The sequence below is a fragment of the Pan paniscus genome, chromosome 13 (assembly GCF_029289425.2).
Source record: "Pan paniscus chromosome 13, NHGRI_mPanPan1-v2.0_pri, whole genome shotgun sequence".
Classification (NCBI taxonomy): Eukaryota; Metazoa; Chordata; class Mammalia; order Primates; family Hominidae; genus Pan; species Pan paniscus.
This window is the reverse complement of record NC_073262.2, coordinates 116000170-116023503: the sequence shown is the minus strand read 5'-3', so window position 1 is coordinate 116023503 and position 23334 is coordinate 116000170. Positions and strand designations below refer to the sequence as shown.

At 35.7% G+C, this 23334-nt stretch overlaps 1 protein-coding gene across 3 annotated transcripts in view; it reads right to left on the bottom strand.

Annotated features, from left to right (window-relative positions):
• Nucleotides 1-23334, bottom strand: part of SPAG16 (sperm associated antigen 16) — a 1126826-nt gene that overhangs the window by 1009262 nt on the left and 94230 nt on the right. For all 3 annotated transcript variants that reach the window (XM_003812510.4, XM_055109075.2, XM_055109074.2), the window contains one exon: nt 23199-23308. In XM_003812510.4, coding sequence (XP_003812558.1) covers nt 23199-23308 — 110 coding nt within the window. The remainder of the gene's footprint in view (nt 1-23198; nt 23309-23334) is intronic.

Genomic DNA, 23334 nt, shown 5'->3' with positions numbered 1-23334 from the left:
GCTATGAAAAGTCTCTCTGAAAAGGGAACATTTGAGTAAAGCTTTAAATAAAGTCAGAGATGAGCCATCTGAATTATCTGAAGGAAAATAACACAGACAGAAGATAAAAACTCAAGTGCAAGAGCCTCAAGGTGGGTCATACCTACAGTGTTCTATAAATAAGTAGAATTTGTAGGAGGCTAGTGTGCCTGCAATTGAGCAAAAGATGGGAGGGTAGCAGGAGATAATGTCAGAGAGGTAAAAGGGATCTAGGTAATGTAGGGCCTCAGAGGTTATCATGACCTTACCTGTAACTCAGTAAGATGGGAGGTTACTGGAAAATTTTCAGCAGAGAAATGTCATGGACAGACTTATGTTTTAAGAAGATGACTGTGGCTGCTGTGTTCAAAAGATACTGAAGGAAAGTAAAGACAAAAGCAGAGATCAGTTAGGAGGCTTTTGCAATAATACAAACTACAGATGGTGGCAAAAAAAAAAAACAGAGAGCAAAAGTGCTAGTGGTAAGAAAAAATGAAAATGTAGATATTTTTTCAAAGATAGAGCCAAAATAATTTCTTTTTCTTATCAGATGTGAGATGTGAGAGAGAGAGATGTCTCAGGGATGACTCTAGAGTTTTTTGGCTAAGTAACTAAAGTGTGGAGTTTCCATTAATTAAGAAGGAGAACATGGAAGGGGAGATAATTGAAATGAAGAAATGACATTTAACTGGAGGTGTTCAGTAAGCAGTTGGATATATGAAACTAGAGTTCAGAGAAGAGATCTCAGTTGAAGATGTAAATTAAGGGATAATTAATATATAGGCAGAATTTAAAGCCATAAGACTGGATGAGATCACCTAGGGAGTAAAGACAACCAATAGAGGGTCAAGAACTGAGCCTTGAAACACCTCAGTATGCAGAGATTCGGGGGGTAGGGAGCAAACAATAGAGGCAATGAAAAATTATAGCAGTTACTTGCAATAACAAGGCCTAGGAAATGACTATGAAAGTGAGTTAAGTGGATCACTGGAGGAGAGGCTGTCAAGGAACTGAAACTTCAGAGAGTTAGAAGGATCATCAATATCAACATTTCAATCATGAAGCATTATGGAGGAATCACTTTTAAGAAAGTGACAATATCATGGGGATTAATTTTTTTAATTGACAAAAAGATGAGGTGAGAAGAGGTGCCCATAACCAAAAGGTACAGTGAGTGGGCAAATTTGATGACATGAGATTCACGGAAGGGTATGTTCATGAAGGAGGGGGAACAAACTGAAAGCAGCAATGAGAAGCAAAGGGGACACTTATCTGACTTTCAGGACCTATGCTACATTTGAGTGGAGTAGAGAGAACAGTTACCCTTAAAAGGTACTGTAAGATGTGATGTGTTGTTGCTCTCTCATACTGGCTTAGGAGAGCTGAGTGTGGACATCAAATCCCAGCTCCTTTTTCAGTGAAGTGAGAAGATAGCTTAAGTGGCTATGGTGTGAGTGTTTAACAGCACAGAAACTGGAAAACACTATACAAATCAAGGCTGTTGTTTTCTTCTTCCAAAGAGTTGATTGTTAAAACATTTACCAGAACCTCAATGGATGCAGGGGAAACTATCATGAAGGAAAATCTAGATTTTCATTAGCACAGAAGGTGAAGGGAACACTCATAGTAAAATATTAAAATATAAAGGACTTTTTTGTTGACTGACCTTGAATTCAATAGAGTACAAAGAAAGGGTTTGGGGAGTCAGAAGAGGGAAATATTGGGTCAAAAAAAAAGGATCCTTAAGGAGGATTAGAGTTCTGGGATAAATGATTAACTGGAAGTCCTGGACTCCTTTTATGAAGACTATAAAGAACATGGATAAAGGGTATGGGTGTCGACGAAAGGGAGGATTGGAGGAGAACAAGCCAGGAACACCTGTTGCTCAGAATTTCCCATTTGGCTCCTGCTGACAAATGTCCTGAAGATGGGCAGTCTTAGTCGATGTGCTGGTGTGCACTGTTGTTCTCTTGTCTCCTGCCAATAGTGTCCTCAGAGGTATGGTCTTATTCCAAGTTTGAGAGTTCCCTGTCCACTCCTGCTGATGGAGGCATGGAGTTAGACAGAGGGCTGTTCTCGCTCTGAGCTCATAAGCTCTCTCTTGATTTCTGTCGAAGGAGGCCTCAAAGCCAACAAAGGAACAAGTTCATTTATTTAAAAAGATATCATATACAAGAGCAAAACTATAAGGTACTTAGAATTATATTTAACAAAAACATGTACAAGATCTGCATGGGGAAAATTATAAAATTGTTATTGAAAGATGTTAAAGAATGTCCAAATATGTGGGGAGATAAACTATGTTCATTCATGCATTGAAAGATTCAATATCGAAAAGATGCTAGAATCTCCATATTAATGTATAAAAATATAAAATATTTCAATAAATGTTATGAGAATTTTTTTAGGAATTTAGCAAGCCTACTATTTAATTTATAGGGATAAATAAAGGTATAAGCTAGCTAAAACACTTCTGAAGAAGAATAATAGTAAGGTGAAGATAATTACCTTAGGATATATCCAAATATGTTAAAAACTAAAATAATCTAGAGGTATGCTACTGCCACAGGAATAAACAAACTCACCAGTGAAACATAAAAGAAAGTCCAGAAGCAAACTCATGTATGCATGGAAACTAGTTAAATAACAGAGCTGATACTTCAGACCACTGAAGAACCATATAATTGTGTTGAAACAGCAATTATCTGAATAAAACAAAGTGAAATTGGATTCCTACTATACTCTATATGAAAAATCAATTTCAAGGAAATTAAATGTTTAAAATTGTAAAGCAAAATTGAAGTGATGTTCTATCCAGCCAAAGTGGTGTAGACTCAACTGTCCCCCATTCTTCCCTGGTAACTAAACTATAAACCCTGGAAATGATGCAAGAGACAGTCTAAGGGGAACTCTGAAAGGTGGAAACAGGAAGGTAAAATGATCAGAGATTCCAGGACTGGAGGAAGAGCATAATGATAGGGCATTTTATCATTCACCACCCAACAGAAGAAGGTGAGCCAGCCCTGACTCCCAATCTAGCAACAAAAGGCAATGTGATCTCTAACCATAATGGAATCAAACTAGAAATCAAACCGGAAAATCTCTAAACACTTGGAAATTAAACAGCACACTTCTAAATAATCTATACGTCAAAGAGGAAGACTTGATGGAAGTAAAATATATTCAAAACTGAATGAAAACAAAAATACAATATAACAAAATATGTGGGATTCAGCAAAAACAATGCTGAGAGGAAAATTTATAGCACTATATTCTTACATTACAAGATTAAAAAGTCAAATCAATAATTTAAGTTGTTACCTCAAAAAAGTCTAAAAGGAAGAACATAATAAACCCAAAGCTAGAAGAAGACAGGAAATAAAGATAAAAGCAAAAATCAATGAAATTGAAAATAGGAAATTAATACAAAAGTTTACAAAAAAGCTGGTTGTTTGAAAAAAGTCCATAAAACTGATAAACTGCTGTATAGCAAGACTGACAAAAATAAATGGGAGAAGAAACAAATCACAAATATCAAGAATAAAACAGTGGTATCACTATAGATCTTGCAGTTATTAAAATAATAATAAGAGAACACTATAAACAACTTTATGCCCATAAATTTAACAACTTGGATGAAATGGAACAATTCCTAAAAAACCACAGACTACCAAAACTCAAGTAAAGTGAGATAATCTGAATAGTCATATAGGCATTAAAGAAATTAAATTTGTATTAATAATTAAAAAGCTCCCATCCAAAAAATCCCAAGGTCCATATGGTTTCACTGGTGAATTCTCCCAAATATTTTAAAGAGAATCAACAACTACTCAGTAATTTAATAACATGATCAGCTACTGATCCACACAACATCTTGGATGACTCAGTGGAATTATGCCAAGTGTAACAGTCAACCCCCAAAAGTTAAATATTATATAATTCCATTTAAATAACAATCTTAAAATTAAAAAAATTACAGAAATGAAGAAAAGATTAGTGGTTTCCCGGGGTTAGGCATGGACAGAGCTAAAGGGAAATCAGTGTGGCTATAAAAGGGCAACACCAGGGATCCTCTGGCAGGCAGAACTATTCCATACCTTGATTTTATCAATGTCAACATCCTAATCTTGATACTATACTATAGTTTTGCAAGATGTAACCGTTAGAGGAAACTGGGTAAAGACTGTATGGGATCTCTCTGATTTATATCTTACATATGTATGTGAATCTAAAGCTATCTCAAAGTAAAAATATTAGTTTTAAGAAATTACAGAGACAGTACAACACAGTAAAATTTAAATAATTTCTATAGATTAAAATAAAAGTATTTTATCAATGTTAATTTCTTGATTTAGATAATTATATTGGATTTATGAAAGATAATATCTGTTTTTATGTCTGAATTGGTTGGTAAAGGAAAAAATAAACAAGAAAAATGCTAAAAAAATATGAACATAGTACTCTGATCTTGAGATAAGAAAGGGTTTCTTAATCAAATGACAGTAAGTGCTATCATAAAAGAAAGTACTGATTAGTTTTACTACATTATAATGAAGAACTTATATTCACTGAAAAAATAATAAAGAAACAGAAAATATAAGTCACCATGTGGAGCAAGATATCCGCATTAATAGAATTGATCACAAAATTAATGTCAATGATACATTTCAAGTATACTTCAAGGGCCAACAATCTAATGGAAAAAAATTGCAAAAGATATGAACTGTTATTTCACAGAAGCTAACATATGAAAAAGAACATGTTCAATTTAATTAGTAATCAGAAAAATAGAAATTAAGACCTAGTGAGGCGACATATTTCATTTGCTTGGGAAAAATAAAAAACCCTGGCAATAATGAATACAGAGAAAGATATAGACTAGTAGGAGCTCTCTGTGTGGGTTTATAAATATATTCAACTGGTTTGAAAAAAAAATGACACTATTTCATAAAACCCTCATCCCCAATTCCACCCCTAGGTTAGTGTCCTACAGAAAATCTTCCACTAATGCACTTGGAGACATACAAGAATATTCTTGGCAGCACTGTTTATTTCCAAGACATTGGAAACCAACTGAACATTGTAACAATAATACAAAAAAGTAAATATTGTGAAATGACCTAGAGCCACCTACAGCAACACTAAAGACTCTTAGAAACAAAAATCGAATCAAAAAAGCAAGTTGGAGACTACATATGTATTTTGTAATTTTTATTTTAAAAATATATTTTAATTTATATATTATATTCAAATATACGTGATATATTTTAACTAAAACATTAATTGAATATTATTTTTTCATTATGCTATATTTAATCTACAAATTCTTATTTTTCATAAATCAACAGTTGAAATATAGCTAATGTAAGTATTTATAATGACCAAAGTTTTCAAAATGTTGTAAATCCTCAGCATTTTTTTTTACTGCAGTCTCAGTTATGCATTTTCAAATGATCCAGGGCTATACATGCATAATCCAAAAATAGGCAGCAGAGTTTAAAACCTAAGAATAATTAGTATCTCTTAATTACTTTTATTCTGATTCACATTTGCTTCTCTTTATGTAAGCAGAATATATTTAGTGTAATAATGTAAGTATTTCTGTTTATTTGATTTTCTACTTAGCACAGAATTATAAATATGTTGGCTTAATTCTTATCTATTTAACATGGCATGATATTATAAATAAATATTTTGGTAAATATATTTCCTCAGAGATGTTTAAATGAATTATTTCAACTGCTGAAGATATTCAACACTGTTTTGTTTTTTTTTTTGTTGTTTTTTTGTTTTTTTGTTTTTTTTAGAGACAGAGTCTCGCTCCATCACCCAGGATGGAGTGCAGTAGTGCAATCTCGGCTCACTGCAGCCTCTACCTCCCGGGTTCAAGCAATTCTCTGCTTCAGCCTCCCGAGTAGCTGAGATTACAGGCACCCGCCACCACACCTGGCTAATGTTTTTGTATTTTTAGTAGAGACAGGGTTTCATCATGTTGGCCAGGCTATTCTTGAACTCCTGACCTTGTGATCCACCCACCTCGGCCTCCCAAAGTGCTGGGATTACAGGTGTGAGCCACCGTGCCCAGCCTCAACACTATTTTCATATTATTAGTATTAAAATTCCCACTTGCATATGGTTATAGATTTCTTACCAACTTCCATATTTTCAAACTGAAAAAATGTAAAACTAAATTCTTTTTTAGAAACTCCATGTGTGATAAATAAAATTATTTAACATTTTGGTGTAATATTTACAAATCCTGCAAAATAGCACCCAGATCCTTGGTTGATGCCAGAGTCACTCTGCATTATGCAATGACACTTTAGGCAAAAAATAATAATAATAGCTGCAAAGAAACATTCAAGAATACTGTACTAAATGCAACTAAACTCTACAATAAATACAAAGTATCAGCACTTAAGTGGATTAGTTGAAGTGTGCCATTATCATGCCAGGGTGACATAACACAACACAATGGCATATACCATTGTATCAGAGTAGAGGAAACCTTTCTCTCCTTTTCACATTTGCATATGGTTACATTTAAATTACCACCTATTTTATATAATAACTGGCAGGTGTTATGATAAAGATATTAAATAACATTCCATTTTTTCATTAAAGAAATCAAAATATAGAATAGCCCTAAAGAAACTGAGAGTTGTATACAGGTTTTATGAGCACAGAAGCACTTTTAAATATGTAACAGGGGACATGCAAACATTGGAACATCAGAATTAGCCACCATAATTCTCTAATCTCCATGTTTCTATTTGTATATAATCTGAAACAGGGAAACTATACTCACAATCAGGGAAAACTACTGGTAAATTGTTCATGCCATTGCATAATAAAATGGCTAAAGTGGTTAAAAAGTAATGAATCTGGAAGTCTTTAGCAGACATATTCAGTGTAACTTACGTCACACTTAAAAGAGAAAAATAATATTAAAAATTAGAGATCTTTTATCTTCCCTTAGTAAATAACGTTTTCTATCAAAACAAAATTACTTGAGTCTAAATCCTGTTATAAGCACAGTGTTAGATATCTTATATATATTATTTCATTGAATACTAACAAAAAACCCTTTGATAAACATGGTATTCTTTCCAGTTTATAGAGACGGAAACATAGAAATTAGGTAATGTGCCCATGTTTGTACAGGTAATAAGTGGTAGACCTGGATCTAAAATACATACTAGGCTTCAAACTAATTCATACTCTAAAAGAATATTTGCCAAAGTACATAATACAATTTGCTAACAGATGCTAAGGTTAATGAAAAATTGATTATGATAGTTAATTTACACAAGGATAAGTTATAAGCTAAAATATTTTGTTCCCTTAACAAAATATTATATATCATTTATTTATTTATTTTTTTGAAATGGAGTCTCGCTCCATCGCCCACGTTGGAGTGCAGTGGCGCCATCTCAGCTCACTGCAACCTCCACCTCCTGGGTTCAAGTTATTCTCCTGCCTCAGCCTCCCAAGTAGCTGGAATTACAGGCACGTGCCACCATGCCCGGCTAATTTTTGTATTTTTAGTAGAGACAGGGTTTCACCATATTGGTCAGGCTGGTCTTGAACTCCTGATTTCGTGATCCACCCACCTTGGCCTCCCAAAGTGCTGGGATTACAGGAATGAGTCACCGCGCCTGGCCATATAATTTCTAAAGATCTAAAGGAATTAAAATAAATGGGCAAAAATGAAAACTCAGCTATAGCTTTTGAAAACTCATTCATACCTTATGAGAAAGCTGTTATTTTAATAGCTATATTGGTAGTATAAACCAAGCTTTGAAAAGCCATTTGTATATAACATGTATTATTGATTTATAAACATAAAATTAAATGATTAAAAAATACTGCATCATAAGTTATTAATGGCAATTAGAAGCTATTTTTTTAAAACTTCAGCAAAAGATATTTTTCTTATAATAAGCTCTGAATAAATGTTGCTAAACCAGCTGCTGCCTGAGCAAATAATCTAATAATTTTACTGTAGGCTTTTAAATTGCTGCTTTAAACGTTTTTAAAATCTTCTTTAAATATGAAGATGATGTGAATATTTCCCAAAACATAAGTTATTTTTTCTTTTAACCTTTGACATTTGAATTATTAAGATATAAAATGTTTTAACATATTTGTTGTACATACTGCAATGTTTATGTATCCTTCCTAACATGCCTTCTGTTCCTAGCCATATGGAAATGATCTTTCTTTAATAATGTTTTTATTGTAATAAAAATGCATCATAAGTTATTAATGGCATAACATAAAACCAATTTTAGGATACAGTTCAATGGTCTTAAATGCATTTATATAACTTTCTGCAACAATTATCCTCACCCATTTCCTAGAATTCTTTTCATTGTAAAACTGAAACTCTATACTCATTAAACAGTAACTCCTCATTCCCTCTCCCCCAGCCCTAACAAACATCATTCTACTTCTGTATTTATAATTTTCACCACTCAAAGTACCTCATATACACGGAATCATATAGTATTTGTCTTTCTGTTATTGGTTTATTTCACTTAGCATAATGTCCTCAAGGTTCATCCATGTTGTGGAATTTGCTAGAAATTCCTTCCTTTTTAAGGCTGAATAATATTCCATTGTATGTGTATACCACATTTTGCTTATTCCTTCAGCTGCCAATGAACACTGAATTGTCTCCATGTTTCAGCTACTGTGAGTAACACTGCTATGAACATGGGTGTAAAATATCTTTTTAACATGCTGCTTTCAATTCTTTTGTGTATATAGGCAGAAGTGCAAACTGTGAGATCATATGGTAATTCTATTTTTTATTTTTTGAGGAACTGTCATACTGTTTTCCCATAGTGACTATACCACTTTACATTCTGCCAATAGTGAACAATGGTTCCAATTAACTTATGTCCTCACCAGCTTTCTTTTTGTTTTTAATGGAAACCACCCTTATTAGTCTGAAGTGATACCCTACTGCAGTTTTGATTTGTATTTCCTTAATGATTAATGATGTTAAGCATCTTTTCATGTACTTTACCATTTGTATATCTTCAATCTAGAAATGTGTATTAAAGTCCTTTTTTGGATTGGACTTTTTGTTGTTGTTGACTTTTAGGAATTCTCTATATATTCTGTATATTAATTCCTTGCCGGATATATGATTACAGATATTTTCTCCCATTCTATTGGTTGCCTTTTTACTCTGATGACAGTCTTTTGATGCCCCAAATTTTAAAATGTTTATAAAGTCCAGTTTTTCTATTGCTGCCTGTGCCTTTTGTGTCATATCTAAGAAATCATTGTTAAAATGAATGCCATGATGCTTTTGTCCTATATTTTCTTCTGAGAGTTTTATAGTTTTGTGTCTTATATTTAGGTCTTTGATTATTTTGAGTTAATTTTTGTATATGGTATTAGGAAGGGTCCAACTTTATTATTTTGCATGTAGATACCCAGTATTCCCAGCACAATTTGGTAAAAAGACTGTCTTTCCCCATTGATTGGTCTTGGTACTATTGTCAAAATCATTTGATCATATATGTGAGGGTTTATTTCTGGGCTGTTTAGTCTATTCCATTGGTCTATATGTCTGTCTTTATGCCAGTACCATACTGTTTTGATTACTGTAGCTTTGCAGTAGTTTAGAAATAAGAAAGTATGAGTCTTCCAAGTTTGTTCTTCTTTTGCAAGATTGTTTGGGCTAATCAGTGTCCCTTGAGACTATACGAAATTTAGGATGGGTTTTTATGTTTTTGCAAAAAAAAGGTCTTTGAGATTTTGATAGAAATTGTGAACATAGGATATGTTTACATTTATTTATGTCTTCTTTAATTTCCCTCAGCAATGTTTTTTAGCTTTCATTGTACAAGTCTTTCATCTCTTTGACAAATTCCTTTATTCTTTTGACACTACTGTAAATAAAAATGCTTTGATAATTTTCTTTTCTGATTGTTTATTGTTAGTGTATAGAAATACAAATGATTTTGTGTTGTAATTTGGAGTCTGGAAATCAGATTCTCCTTCCCCAGGGTTTGCTGGGTTTTTTACTATTGTTTGTATTTATTTTTTTAAAAAATTTATTGTTATGGACTGTCTCTGGTCAAGGATCAGTAACCTTACTGTTTTCTCAGGACTTTTCTGAGCCTCCACCTATCCCCGGGCTTGTGTGGTCACTTTCTAATTTTCCCCATATATGCAGTTGCTTCTGAATGTCATAGACTTTAATGTTTGGCTCCCCAAAGTGGGGAATGAGAAAAACGAAGGTGGGAAAAGGAGACTTGGCCCTTTAAGTCCCTGGAAATCACTTCAGCTGGAGAGGGAGACAAGGGTGAGTAATGGAGTAAGATAATACAACAATTGCTATAACCCTCTTTGTCTGCACCTCTATGATAAAAAGCAGTAGTTAGAGATAAGAGCACAGATCCCTGATATTTGCAGGACAGGATGCTTTTTGCCCACCCAGGCTCCTGCAAGGTACTCCTGGAATTTGTGTGCAGCTGCCTGTCACAGAGCTAGGGTGGCTGAAGGTAGGTGCTGATATACTAAGAGTTGAAATTGACCCAACTTAACTATAATTTACTGTCCAATCCTTCCTGTGGACATTGAAAGACTTCAACAGACTCTAGACTTTCCAAATCATTATATCAGACAGATTTTGCTAGTGCCATTGTTATCTAGATGAGGAGGCATCCCTGGTGCTTCCCATAATCCTCCCTTCTATGTTTTCTTACTAGATCTTTACAATATTTTAAAACACCATTTCCAGCAGAAACCCAGAAGGGGTATTAGGGATATAAATATGTTTACAGATAGAAACAAAACAATCTAAATATTTTTTCACTAGGGAAGAATTTTCTTTTAAAAGAGCATGCATTTCATTCCAACCCAAAAAAGACTAAGAATTAATTTGGGCAAAAAAAGGATGGAAGAAACAAGTTAGCAGCCCCTTATCTTTTCTAATTTCCTTTCTATTTTCTTAAAATACTTTTAATAATAGTGCTTTTTCACCTTTCCTGCACTGTCATTGAATATATAGGTCAAAATACAAGGTGAAAGGTAGATTTTTAATATATTACAAATATTATAATCTAGCTCCAATTTAACTCTACAAGCAGTCATTAAAGTAATGAATTTGGACTACAGTGGATGCCACTTGATCCTTTTTTTCCCTTCTACAACAAAAAAGGAAATTCTATGTATAAATATTACCTTTTAAAACTATTCAAATCTATACGGCACTCTTCCATTCTGCTGTTCCTTAAAATAATATGTTGACACACTGAAAGTTTCACATGTATAATCATCATTCTTAGTCTCAATAAAGCAGTAACTTTTTTCTCTTAATTTTGACTTATGAGATTGCAAAAACCATCCAATTAATTGCATAATGGCTCTTATTTCCTTTAGGATAAAATATATTCCACAGGTAAAATGAAATTATGTTGTAATATTTAGTTATCTTTACAAAGACTAATCCACTGAATATTTTAGTAATCCACTGATTGGCTAAAAAACTTTCAGAAGAAAATGGCTTCCCTAATGTTCACAAAAATTGTTCCCCTAATTCAAGAGAAAATAGTTTAAACCATAAGAATTGACTTTAAAATGTAACCAACTTTGTAAAATATATAAGTAAAATGTGATTTATAATGTTATAAAAGATATATAAGAATTATCATGGAATATCAACAAGCTAGATACCCAACTGGCTTGAGAAGTAAAGATATACAATTGTCTAAGGAAGATTAGACGAGCTTATAGAGGCATGTTTTAGGGAAAGTTATCAATCCATGAAACATAGAATGAACTATTGAAAGACAGCCTGCAAAGTTGTGAATGTAGCCCATGGAGACCAGATTTAGAAGGATGGGAGTGAGAATTGAAGGAAAATGGGGAAACTGCAATAGGAGGTTAGGGATAGTTTCAGGAGACCTCTCAAAATCTCTGCTAGATGCCCTCCTAAATCCAACCAAAAAATATATATATTTAATCTAAGTTTGTTTTGCAAATGAAATTTCAAGACAAGACTCTTAGGCCCTTTCCAATAGGATCTGAACCCATGTCCCACTCCCAGGAGAAATTCACAACTTATTAAATAATATGGAAAAAAGTCATCAATGGGAGTTTGGAAGACACTGGGAAGAATACGATTTAAGACAAGGCCACAATTCTGAACTGAATAAACTAGTAAAATGTAGATACTATTAGAAGACATTTCAAAGGTGAAGAAATTAATGTTTGCGAAATACGATAGTTATTTGTGAATTGTCATGTTATTTTTATCTCAAAACATAAATTGCTGTAGATGACTCCAAATATTGTTATAAAGTTATGGTATAATAATATAAAAATTTAAAGACATCAGCAAAGAAGTGAAATTTGAAAACATATTATAGGAAAGTCATTTTAGGAAAACCAACAGTATTTTAGTACATGAATTTTATGGAAAAATAAATTTATTCTGCGTTACAAGAAGTCATACGTGTGTGTGTGTGTGTGTGTGTGTGTGTGTGTAGAGAGATGAAGAAATCTGAGACAATGTACTTAAAAATCTTAAATCTTCATATTTCCCTGAACTCTCTGGCCCTGCAAAAATGGCCTGCTTCTCCCTTTTAGAGACGAGCACACCTCTCTTCACCAAGGGCAATTCAGAGTCTTCTGTCTTATGAGACAATACATGCCATTCTTACAATATATTCCCCACCCTCCTTACTGGCCAACAGACCAAAATTCATTTAAATAAAAATAAAACCTATTCAGGTAAGTAATGACTCTGTTATAAAGATGAAAAGAACTACTTCCAAGGAACTGCAGGAACTAGCCAACATGTACCTATGGGTTCCATGACAGTACATGCAGAATTGGGTCCTGAGGTCATTGAGGTAAGAGAGGTAGAATATAAAGTTGGACAAGGCAGAGTTTATCAATATGAGAGTACTCTTCTATAACACAGAACTTAACACCCTAGAAAGGAAACTGGTATTTATATGAAGCTAGGATGGCTCTTTGAAGCTTAGGGGAAAAAGTGATTACCAAACTAAGTGAACTAGAAAAGCCAATGCTACATTCCACAACAAAGGAGGATCTAAATACTCAGAGAAGTGAGCCTGTGAGAGTGGATACACCATAAAAGGCCAAAAATCCCATGAGATAACCATGTCCACCGGATGACCAGAGAATACGTCCACTAGGAAAGCAGTAAGGTGAGAGGAGCAGCAACATCATTGAGAAGCTCAGTTGTGGTTCTCTAAGATGATAGTAGAGAGTATGTTATTAGAGAACTACGCTCCCTGAAAGCAATTTAGATTATAGACTCCTGAGAAAGCAGAGGCCAGCCAGAAGCACCTAAATGCCAAAAGCAAAATGGGCACAATTATGGAAAAGAACAGCAAGGTGGTAAGCGCTATCAGGATATCCTGAACCATAGAACGCTAGGAAGATAGTCAATAGAACATAGAATCTTTAAAGGGCTGAAAGATGGGAAGCCAACAATGGTAATGTTCAATCTGTACGACCAGAAGAAACAGGATGGATGATCAGGATACTGAGAGCAGCAACCTTGTAAAAAGTCACTATCTCTTGCCTGGTTTCCAGATCTTAGCCAGTTTTCACACACAGAACTTCCTGACGAAAGAAGTTCAGTCCCTATGAAAAAGGATCCTCCTACACCATAGCAAGTACATACAATGATTCCTCCATTCCTTCCCCAGAGGCTTAGGTAACAATACACTACAGAAAAAGAAAGACCCAGACATTGTGAAACTGTTGACACAGGGTCTAGCATGGCATTGATACTCAGGGACTCATAGTTTTATAACTCTCACCCTCCACCATCTTAGATTTGAGGCTGAGGCATATAGGGACTAAGTAATAAATATAGCTTGCCCAGGTCTGGCTCACAGTAAGATGGAATCCATGAACCCATCTGATGGTCATTTAACAGATTCCAAACAAGTTGAAAGAACATACTTGGTATTTTGCAGAACTTCCACATTAATTCTTGACCTGTGGGATACATGATACTATGGTGGGAAATGCCAAGTAGGAGACTTGAAAACTGCTCCTTTCCCTGTCAAGTTCATAAAAAATAATATTGCATATTGGGGAGGGTGGTGGAAAATGGCACAGATTTAAACAAAGGATGTAGATGTGGATGTTCTCATCATATTTCCATATAATTCCCTAGTCTAGTTTCTATAATAAACAAAGATCCTGGAGGATGACAGGAGACTACTGCAAACTCAACCAAGTAACAGCCTAAATTGCAACTGTTCTACCTGATATGGTATCTTTGCAACAGCAGATTAACATGTACTCAGGCACATCGTGTGTAGTCATTGATCTGGCAAATGTGTCTTCTCATAAAGTGAGATTAGAAGCAATGTGCATTCAGTTGGGCAGACAACAGTACATGTTTATGTTCTTGCCAAGGTTAACATTCCACTCTAGTCATAAAATAGTCTGAAGGGAACTGTGCTCTCTAGAAATATTATAGAACATCACTATTTATTGTATTACGTAAATCAGAATGGATAAACATGATGTTTACTAATAATAAGCTTTGTGTGTTATGATTATAGGCAAAAGGAGCTAGTTGGTGCAAACAGGACAGTAGTTCATGTCTTATATGTTTTGACTATCTACAGATGTACTCAAGAGAAGACACAGTTTTGGAATGCCAAGAGAATAAGGTCCTACAAACTTGTAATAGGAACCCACTGCTGCCTCTGTGGCAATTCATTCAGGCTTTATATCCACTGAGTGTATCCACCATATGGTATACACTCAAGTGGCACACACTGTATTGGAGTGTATATCATCATTCAAGAGGATTCATATAATCTTAATATACACTGATTAAGACCTAGAACATTCAAAACAAATGAACAACTTATTTAGACATCCAAGACAATCCATAAGAACCTTAGCTTATTTTTGCACTTCATGATGAGAAGAACAGGAACAAGTAGAGCCAGAAGATAAGTCAAGAGGGGTCAGCAAGATACGAAATACTCTGCAATCTTAGCATCATGTTGGGGGATATATTTCTATAATAATAGGAATAATATCAGCAACAATAATATCTTTGTATTTACATAATGCTTTTATAATGTATAAAGTGTTTATACATATATTATCCAATATGTCACTTACTTTTATAAAAGGAGGTTGCCAGATCCAACACAAGAGAGACAGGAGTAGAATCTTACTGTCCAAACATTGCTCAAGAATTCAATCAGAAAATAATGGGGTACAAGATTGAGAGAATCATGTAAAGATCTGGAACATATGGGCTGTGCCATATGTGGTATCTTTACTGAAGCAGATAAAAATACCCTCTACTACTTGTTATGAGGCTACTGATTTGGTGAATGTTTTATTCTCTCCTCCCATCTGTGACGGTAGTTAATCCAAGTTGCCTTTACAGGACAAAGGCAGCAGAAAACTTTTTACTCCTTTGCCTCAGGGCCATGTAAACTCCCCTATTCTCTGTCAAACTAAAGTAACCTTGATCATCTTTATATTCCACTATATTGCTAAAATCCCCCTAAATGGATCTGATGAGCAGGAAGTGGCAAGTACCCTAGATGTCTTAGCAATATGCTTGTGCCAGAGAAGAAACAAACACCAAAGAAATTCTGAAGCCTGGAACATGGTAAGATAATGCTTCTAAATAAAAGGCAAAGTTACTGTATCTTTTGTCCTCCATGCTGAATAAAGAACATAGTATAAATGATGTTTGGACCCCAAAAAGCTTACAACATGTCCAGGATATAAGACAATTCTCCTTGGGCCTTATGGTCCAGCAGACCCAATGGTGCTCAAACTATCTGTAGAAAATGAAGATACTATAGGAAGCCTATAACAAGCCCCAGCAGAGGGCCACAGTACTGACCTCCAGACTTCTGGAGAAAAGGCATGTTCACCTTGTTGATAACTACTTTTACATATTCTCTATTAAGGGTTAGCTCCTACTATGTTCATGAGCTCTGACAGATACTGAGGACTTATAACACCAAGCGACTAAGTAAACTGAATTGCTCATCATAAACCAGGAGGTCCTCAAAGACATGAGTCTGGACATGTAAAAGCAATTCATCTTAAAAAAGGAAGAATTATAATTTAAATTGTGCTAGAGAACATCAGAAAAGCACAAGTAAGTTGCATGAGCAGGTAAACTTCCAAACTTCCACTCTTGTTTCAATGTCACATGTCCCTCAACTATACCTACGGCTTTGTGAGATACTCACCATGACCAGCTATCAGAGAATGGATTAAAAAAAAAAAACTAGCCTGATTTCCATACAGGTTTGTACAATGTGCCACCCAAATTCAGCTATAAGTGGACAGTCACTGGATTACAAGTCTTCCAATGGGAGTGCTGAAAGACAGTGATGAATGAAAAGCCTTCAGGTGAACAGAAATCTTGGCAGTATATCTGATCACCTATGTTGCCTAAAAACATAAATGGTACAGCGGATACATCTATACCTATTTATTGGCAGTGGCTATCAGTCTGGCTGACTGGTTAGGGGTTTATAAAAGAATAAGGTTGGAAATTCTGAGATAAGATCTAAGGAAATGGTTAGTGGCTACATCTCTCATGGAAATATTGGTGTCCCATGGGTATACTTATTTTAAAAAATCCACTGCAAAACAGGTTTTCAATAATCGGGTGGATCACATGCCTTATCCTGTGAATATTGGCTATTTTCCTTGGCTCTCCCTCTGTATGCTCAATAGGATCATGTAGCCTTGTGTTAAAGATGAAGACTATGTATGGAATCATTAACAAAGGCTTCTAAGCAAAGTTTATTCAGCTACCATCCAGTGCTGAATGTCCAGCTTACCAACAGCACAAACCAACATGGAACCGTTGTTATGGCACCGTACCATGAAAAACCTGCCAGCCACCTACTGGCATACTTATTATGTTGGACCATTTTAGAAGGGTCAGTGTTTTTTTATTTTCACTGGACAAAATATGTGTTCATTGTATCATGTCGGGTTCACTACAGAAATCTGATTGTAAGTCTTCCTCCAAGCCTTCCCTAAAGGAACAGCAGTCATTTACATGGAGTACTCTTTTGCTTCATACCTTTCAGATATAATTATAAATTGGCTCTGAATAAATGCCCTTTCCTAGAGACCCCAAAACACCATCTAACAGCTAAATTAGGGGCTTATCATAGCCTTCTGATCAACAGTGTTGTGGTATAAGTCTATTTTACAGTAAGCCCAGTGGATTTATGGACCCATTCCTTCATTGTTTCCCTGGCTTCTGATTGTATTCTTGAAATAGATATATTAGTCAATTAGTAAAATCTTACAACCAGGAAAGAGGCACAATGCCTAGTGGGCCTATTTTGATTTTGTAGGCAACCACATTCTTCATTGGGGTAGGTAACTCTGGCCCATTTATCGAGTGACCCGAAGGGCTGCCAGTTTTGAGCGAGGTCCAGAACAGGAGAACGCTCTGAAACAGGTCCAGGCTGCTGTGCAAGCTGCTCTACCACTGGGGCCATATAACCCAGCAGATCCAATGCTGCCTCCATAGGTGAATCACAGCGGAGGCCTCTCGGATTATGGAGCAAGGCCCTGCCATCTTCTGCAGATAACTACTCTCCTTTTGAGAGACAGCTCTTGGCCTGTTACTGGGCTTTGTGGAAACTGAATGTTTGACTATGGGTCATCAAGTCACCATGCAACCTGAACTGCCTGTCGTGAACTGGATGCTTTCTGACACATCTAGCCATAAACTGGGTCATGCATAGCAGCAGTCCTTCATCATATGAAAGTGGTGTATGTGTGATCGGGCTCAAGCAGGTCCCGAAGGCACAAGTAAGTTACATGAGGAAGTGGCTCAAATGTCCGTGGTCTCCATTCCTGTCACCCTGCCTTCTGTCTCCCAGCTTGCACTGATGGCATCATGGGGAGTTACCTATGATCAGGTGACAGAGGAAGAGAAGACTAGGGCCTGATTCATAGATGGATCTGCACAATATGCAGGCACCATCCGAAAGTTGACAGCTGCAGCACCACAGCCCCTTTCTAGGACATCCCTGAAAGACAGTGATGAAGGGAAATCTTCCCAGTGGGCAGAACTTAGAGCAGTGCACCTGGTTGTGCACTTTGCATGGAAGGAGAAATGGTCAGATGTGTGATTATATGCTGATTTATGGCTGCAGCCAATGGTTTGGCTGGATGGTCAGGGACTTAAAAGAAGCACGATTGGAAAATTGGTGACAATGAAATTCAGGGAAGAGGTACGTGGATGGACCTCTCTGAGTGGTCAAAAACTGTGAAGACATTTGTATTCCATGTGAGTGCTCACCAACTGATGACCTCAGCTGAGGAGGATTTTAATAATCAAGTGGATAGGATGCCCCGTTCTGTGGACACCACTCAGCCTCTTTCCCCAGCCACCCCTGTCATCACCAATGGGCCCATGAATAAAGTGGCCATGGTGGCAGGGATGGAGGTTACGCATGGGCCCAGGAACATGGACTTCCACTCACCATGGCTGACCTGGTTATGGCTACTGCTGAGTGCCCAATTTGCCAGCAGCAGAGACCAACACTGAGCCCTCAATATGGCACCATTCCTCGGGGTGATCAGCCAGCTACCTGATGGCAGATTGATTATATTGGACCTCTTCCATCATGGAAAGGGCAGAGGTTTGTCCTTACTGGAATAGACACTTACTCTGGATATGGGTTTGCCTATCCTAAATGCAATGCTTCTGCCAAGACACCATCTGTGGACTCACGGAATGCCTTATCCACCATCATGTTGTTCCACACAGCATTGCCTCTGACCAAAGCACTCACTTTATGGCTAAAGAAGTGCAGCATGGGGCTCATGCTCCTGGAATCTACTGGTCTTACCATGTTTCCCCATCATCCTGAAGCAGCTGGATTGATAAAACCGTAGAATTGCCTTTTGAAGTCACAATTACAACACCAACTAGGTGACAATACTTTACTAGGCTGAGGCAAAGTTCTCCAGAAGGTGTGTATGCTCTGAATCAGCATTCAATATATGGTACTGTTTCTCCCATAGCCAGGATTCATGGTTCCAGGAACCAAGGGGTGGAAGTGGAAGTGGCACCACTCACCATCACCCCTAGTGATCCACCAGCAAAATTCTTGCTTCCTGTTCCCACAGCATTGATTCTGCTGGCCTAGAGGTCTTAGTTCCAGAGGGAGGAACGCTGCCATCAGGAGACACAACAATTATTCCATTAAACTGAAAGTTAAGATTGCCACTTGGACACTTTGGGCTCCTCCTACCTTTAAGTCAACAGGCTAAGAAGGGAGTTAAAGTCTTGGCTGGGGTGATTGGCCCAGACTATCAACATGAAATCAGTCTACTACTCCACAATGGAGGTAGCAAAGAGTATGCATGACTACAGGAGATCCATTAGGATGTCTCTTAGTATTGCCATGCCCTGTGATTAAGGTCAATGGGAAATTACAACATCACAGTCTGGGCAGGACTGCATATGGCCCAGACCCTTCAGGAATGAAGGTTTGGGTCACTCCACCAGGAAAAAATCCACAACCTGCTGAGGTACTTGCTGAAGGCAAAGGGATTACAGAATAGATAGAACAAGGTAGTAATCAATACCAGCTACAACCACGTGACCAGCTGCAGAAACGAGGACTGTAATTGTCATGGGTATTCCCTCCTTCTTTTGTTAAAACCATGGTTGTACATGCATACACTGTACTAAGAATATACCTTCGTTTTATTTCCTTTTTCCCTTATCATGTGATATAAGATTTACTGACTTCACATCAACATTTAAGTATTGTTAACTTTATGTAATAGTATTTGAGTTGGGGACTGATGCATTTCTGGTTGTACGAAGGATAGTTGTTTTATGTTAGGCATAATTATGACCTTATTATTGTCTTTATTTGAAGATTATGTATGATCTCAGCAGATATGTATGGGTTCAAGTTGACAAGGCGGGGACTTGTGATGGTTAATACTGTCAACTTGACTGAATCGAAGGATGCAAAGTATTGATCCTGGGTGCGTCTGTGAAGGTGTTGCCAAAGGAGATTAACATTTGAGTCAGTGGGCTGGGAAAGACAGACCCACCCTTAATCTGGGTGGGCACCATCTAATCAGCTCCTAGTGCAGCTAGAATATAAAGCAGGCAGAAAAATGTGAAAAGACCAGACTGGCCTAGCCTCCCAGCCTACATCTTTCTCCATGCTGGATGCTTCCTGCCCTCTAACATCAGACTCCAAGTTCTTCAGTTTTGGGACTCGGACTGGCTCTCTGTGCTCCTTAGTTTGCAGACAGCCTATTGTGGGACCTTGTGATCGTGTGAGTTAATACTTAATAAACTCCCCATATATATCTTATTAGTTCTATCCTTCTAAAGAAAAAAAAAATATATATATATATATATCCTATTAGTTCTATCCCTCTGGAGAGCTCTGACTAATACAGTGCTCATCAGGATAAAAGCTTTCTGATTTTGCCAAGTTCAAAGAACTCTAAGCTATCATAAGGTATCTCAAGTCCAGTAACAACTCTTCCATTTGTCTTTAATTTCTCCCTCCTTGCACCTTCAACCTTGCCAGTTAGCAAACTAGGGAAAAAGTAAGGGAAAAAGTAAGAGGAAAAAGTAAGAGGGAAAAAGTAAGAGGAAATGATTTACGAATGGCCACACACCACCACCATTACAACCCCTTCCACACTGCAAATGTCTAGCCCAAAGAAGTCCCCAGCTGAGGGTTAGGTGAAAATTTAACTTCATGTTAAATGTGGAGCATTTGTGTTACATAAAGCTGGACGTATTTAATTACTGATTTGAGATTGTGTTTTGCAACCAGAGTAAACACACACTTGACTAATAATTTCATGAGGCCTGAATGAATTATCACCCTAGGGTAAGTGTTGAATTACCTCCACTGAGCAGCTTTAAGAGTCAGTAGGTCACATAAATAAAGTTGTTACTATGATTACACCTCACTGTTCTAGTTGTTCAAAATACTAGTTTACTGGTACATTGCATTGTATATGGTATTTTTTACTTCCCAACAAAATAACAAGAATCAGACCAACAGCAATTATTGCTATCCTCTAAGACATTAAAACAATGCCTGTAAAATTCTGGTGAAAAATTAATTTAAAACTAGAACTCTAATTCCAGCAAAATATCAACTCAGTGTAAGGTAGAACAAGAATATTTCAGATGTATGAACTTAGATCATTTATCTCCAGTGGCCCTTTTTGAAAATTACTCAAGGAGATACTCTAGGAAAACAGAAAAAGCAATCTATGAAGGAAAATATGAGAATACATAACAGGGGCAGCTGAGTGTAAGCCAATGAAGTAGAAGAGAGCGACTGTTTATAAAAGAGAAATCTTTAAATACAGTCCTATGCACTTCAGGTATTCTCCTTCCTCCTCTACAGTTCTAGTTAAATTTGCAATGTCTGCAATAAATTACATTTACTTAAACATAATCCATTTAAAGGCTGCTTATGGGATTAAATGTTAGTATTAATTTACAGACATAGCATAGAAAATAGAATTAAGACTACAGAACAAATGTAAATGTTATCAATTATGACAACATACATAATAATATAATTCAAATCAAGTCAGTAAAGTGCTCTAAATGCCTCTTTGTTACGGCGGAGTCAATAGATATCATGTGAAGTGAATTATTTAAAAAATAGAAACAGAATTCAGTCATTTGTTATAATAATAACAACAAGAAAATTAAGAGAAATACTAGTAAAAATGACTACTCAGTGAAGGTGAGAAGGATTCACTTTATTTTATACTTTAGCCCTTTAATATGACCTATGTTTTCTATCATGCTGTAGGTATTACATTAAATATCAGAATGCAACACCATAAAATAATATACTATGCATAAATATGCAATGTACTTTTCCTATATTTTAGTAGCTTTTTGTCCCATAAAAAGTCAACCTTGAATTATTAATCTAAACTCTTATAATCCGTAAGCACTGAGTGAATGAATCAACAAATCACTTCTAAGTATGACTTACTACCTGAAAGACAATACTTATACCATTAGAAGATGAAAATGTTTCTGATGACAATCACCTCCATCATTCCAAAAATCCTTAAATCTGATGTGAGTCTACCTCACATACCATAATCTATAATTATGATAGAAAAACAACAAAACACTAATCTGAAAAGGCACAAGATTATAATAAAAAGCTTATTATAACAAAAAAGTGATTAGTTTTTATTTTATTGTATAAATATTTTATACATTGGATTATGGTACTGTATAACTATTTTATATTTATACAAATTTATAAATTTTGTATTTTATATTTATACAAATTTATAAAAATTCATTGTATAAATATTTTGTACAATACCAGAATCCAATGCATGTTTTAGAGAGAAAAAAATATTATTGGCATTAACTAAGTAAATGCTATTATTTGAATTCATACAAATCTATTCTTCTTCTAGAATTACTAAGAAGCTATTATAATTGTAAATATTTTTATTTTAAAATAAGTGCCAGATATTTTAGAACTCTAAGGTAACAACTGCCTTACAAGAAAATCCATTACCTGAGTTAGACTTTTATGTAATTTTCATAACAATAAACTAAACTCTTCACAGGTTTTATGTAATTTTCTTCATTTTTGATCTCTTTGACCAACCATTTTTAATACCATTTTCTTTAATCACTGGCAAAGATTTAAACTACCAGTCTGATTACAAAGTGAAGGTACTCAAGATATAAAGAGATTGTTAAACGGAGCATAATGCTATTTCATTCTACCTTTAAAGAGACTAAGTAAAGTCTGACGTTACATTTTGAGAAAAGATATAACAAGATATGACCTGGGAGTGATTTCTTTTAGACAGAGGTAATTTCAAGCAGAAAAGTTAGCAGGTGAGCAGACATGATCATGATTATGTTGGGATAGGTGGCAGAGTGATCCATTGAGCTGTCTCTGCTACTAATAAGCCTGTGTCCCTGAATTAACTACTTACTAGTAACATTTGGATACCTCCACTGTCCATGTATAAACCAAGCAGCTCGGAATATATAACCTCTAAATTCCTTTTCCGGTAAAATAATGATACCATATGAGTGAATGGATCTAAAGATCTGAGAGTTAAGTATGACTTAATGCAAACAAAAACAAATATCATACCTTTGTATTGCCTTTCATCTTTGTTTTACATTTGTTTTGTTCCCTGGCTTCACGAAGACCTTTCTGAGTAGGACCTTCTGGTGCATTTTCTTTTTCACGACTATGATCAACTACAAGATAATATAATTTATTCTTA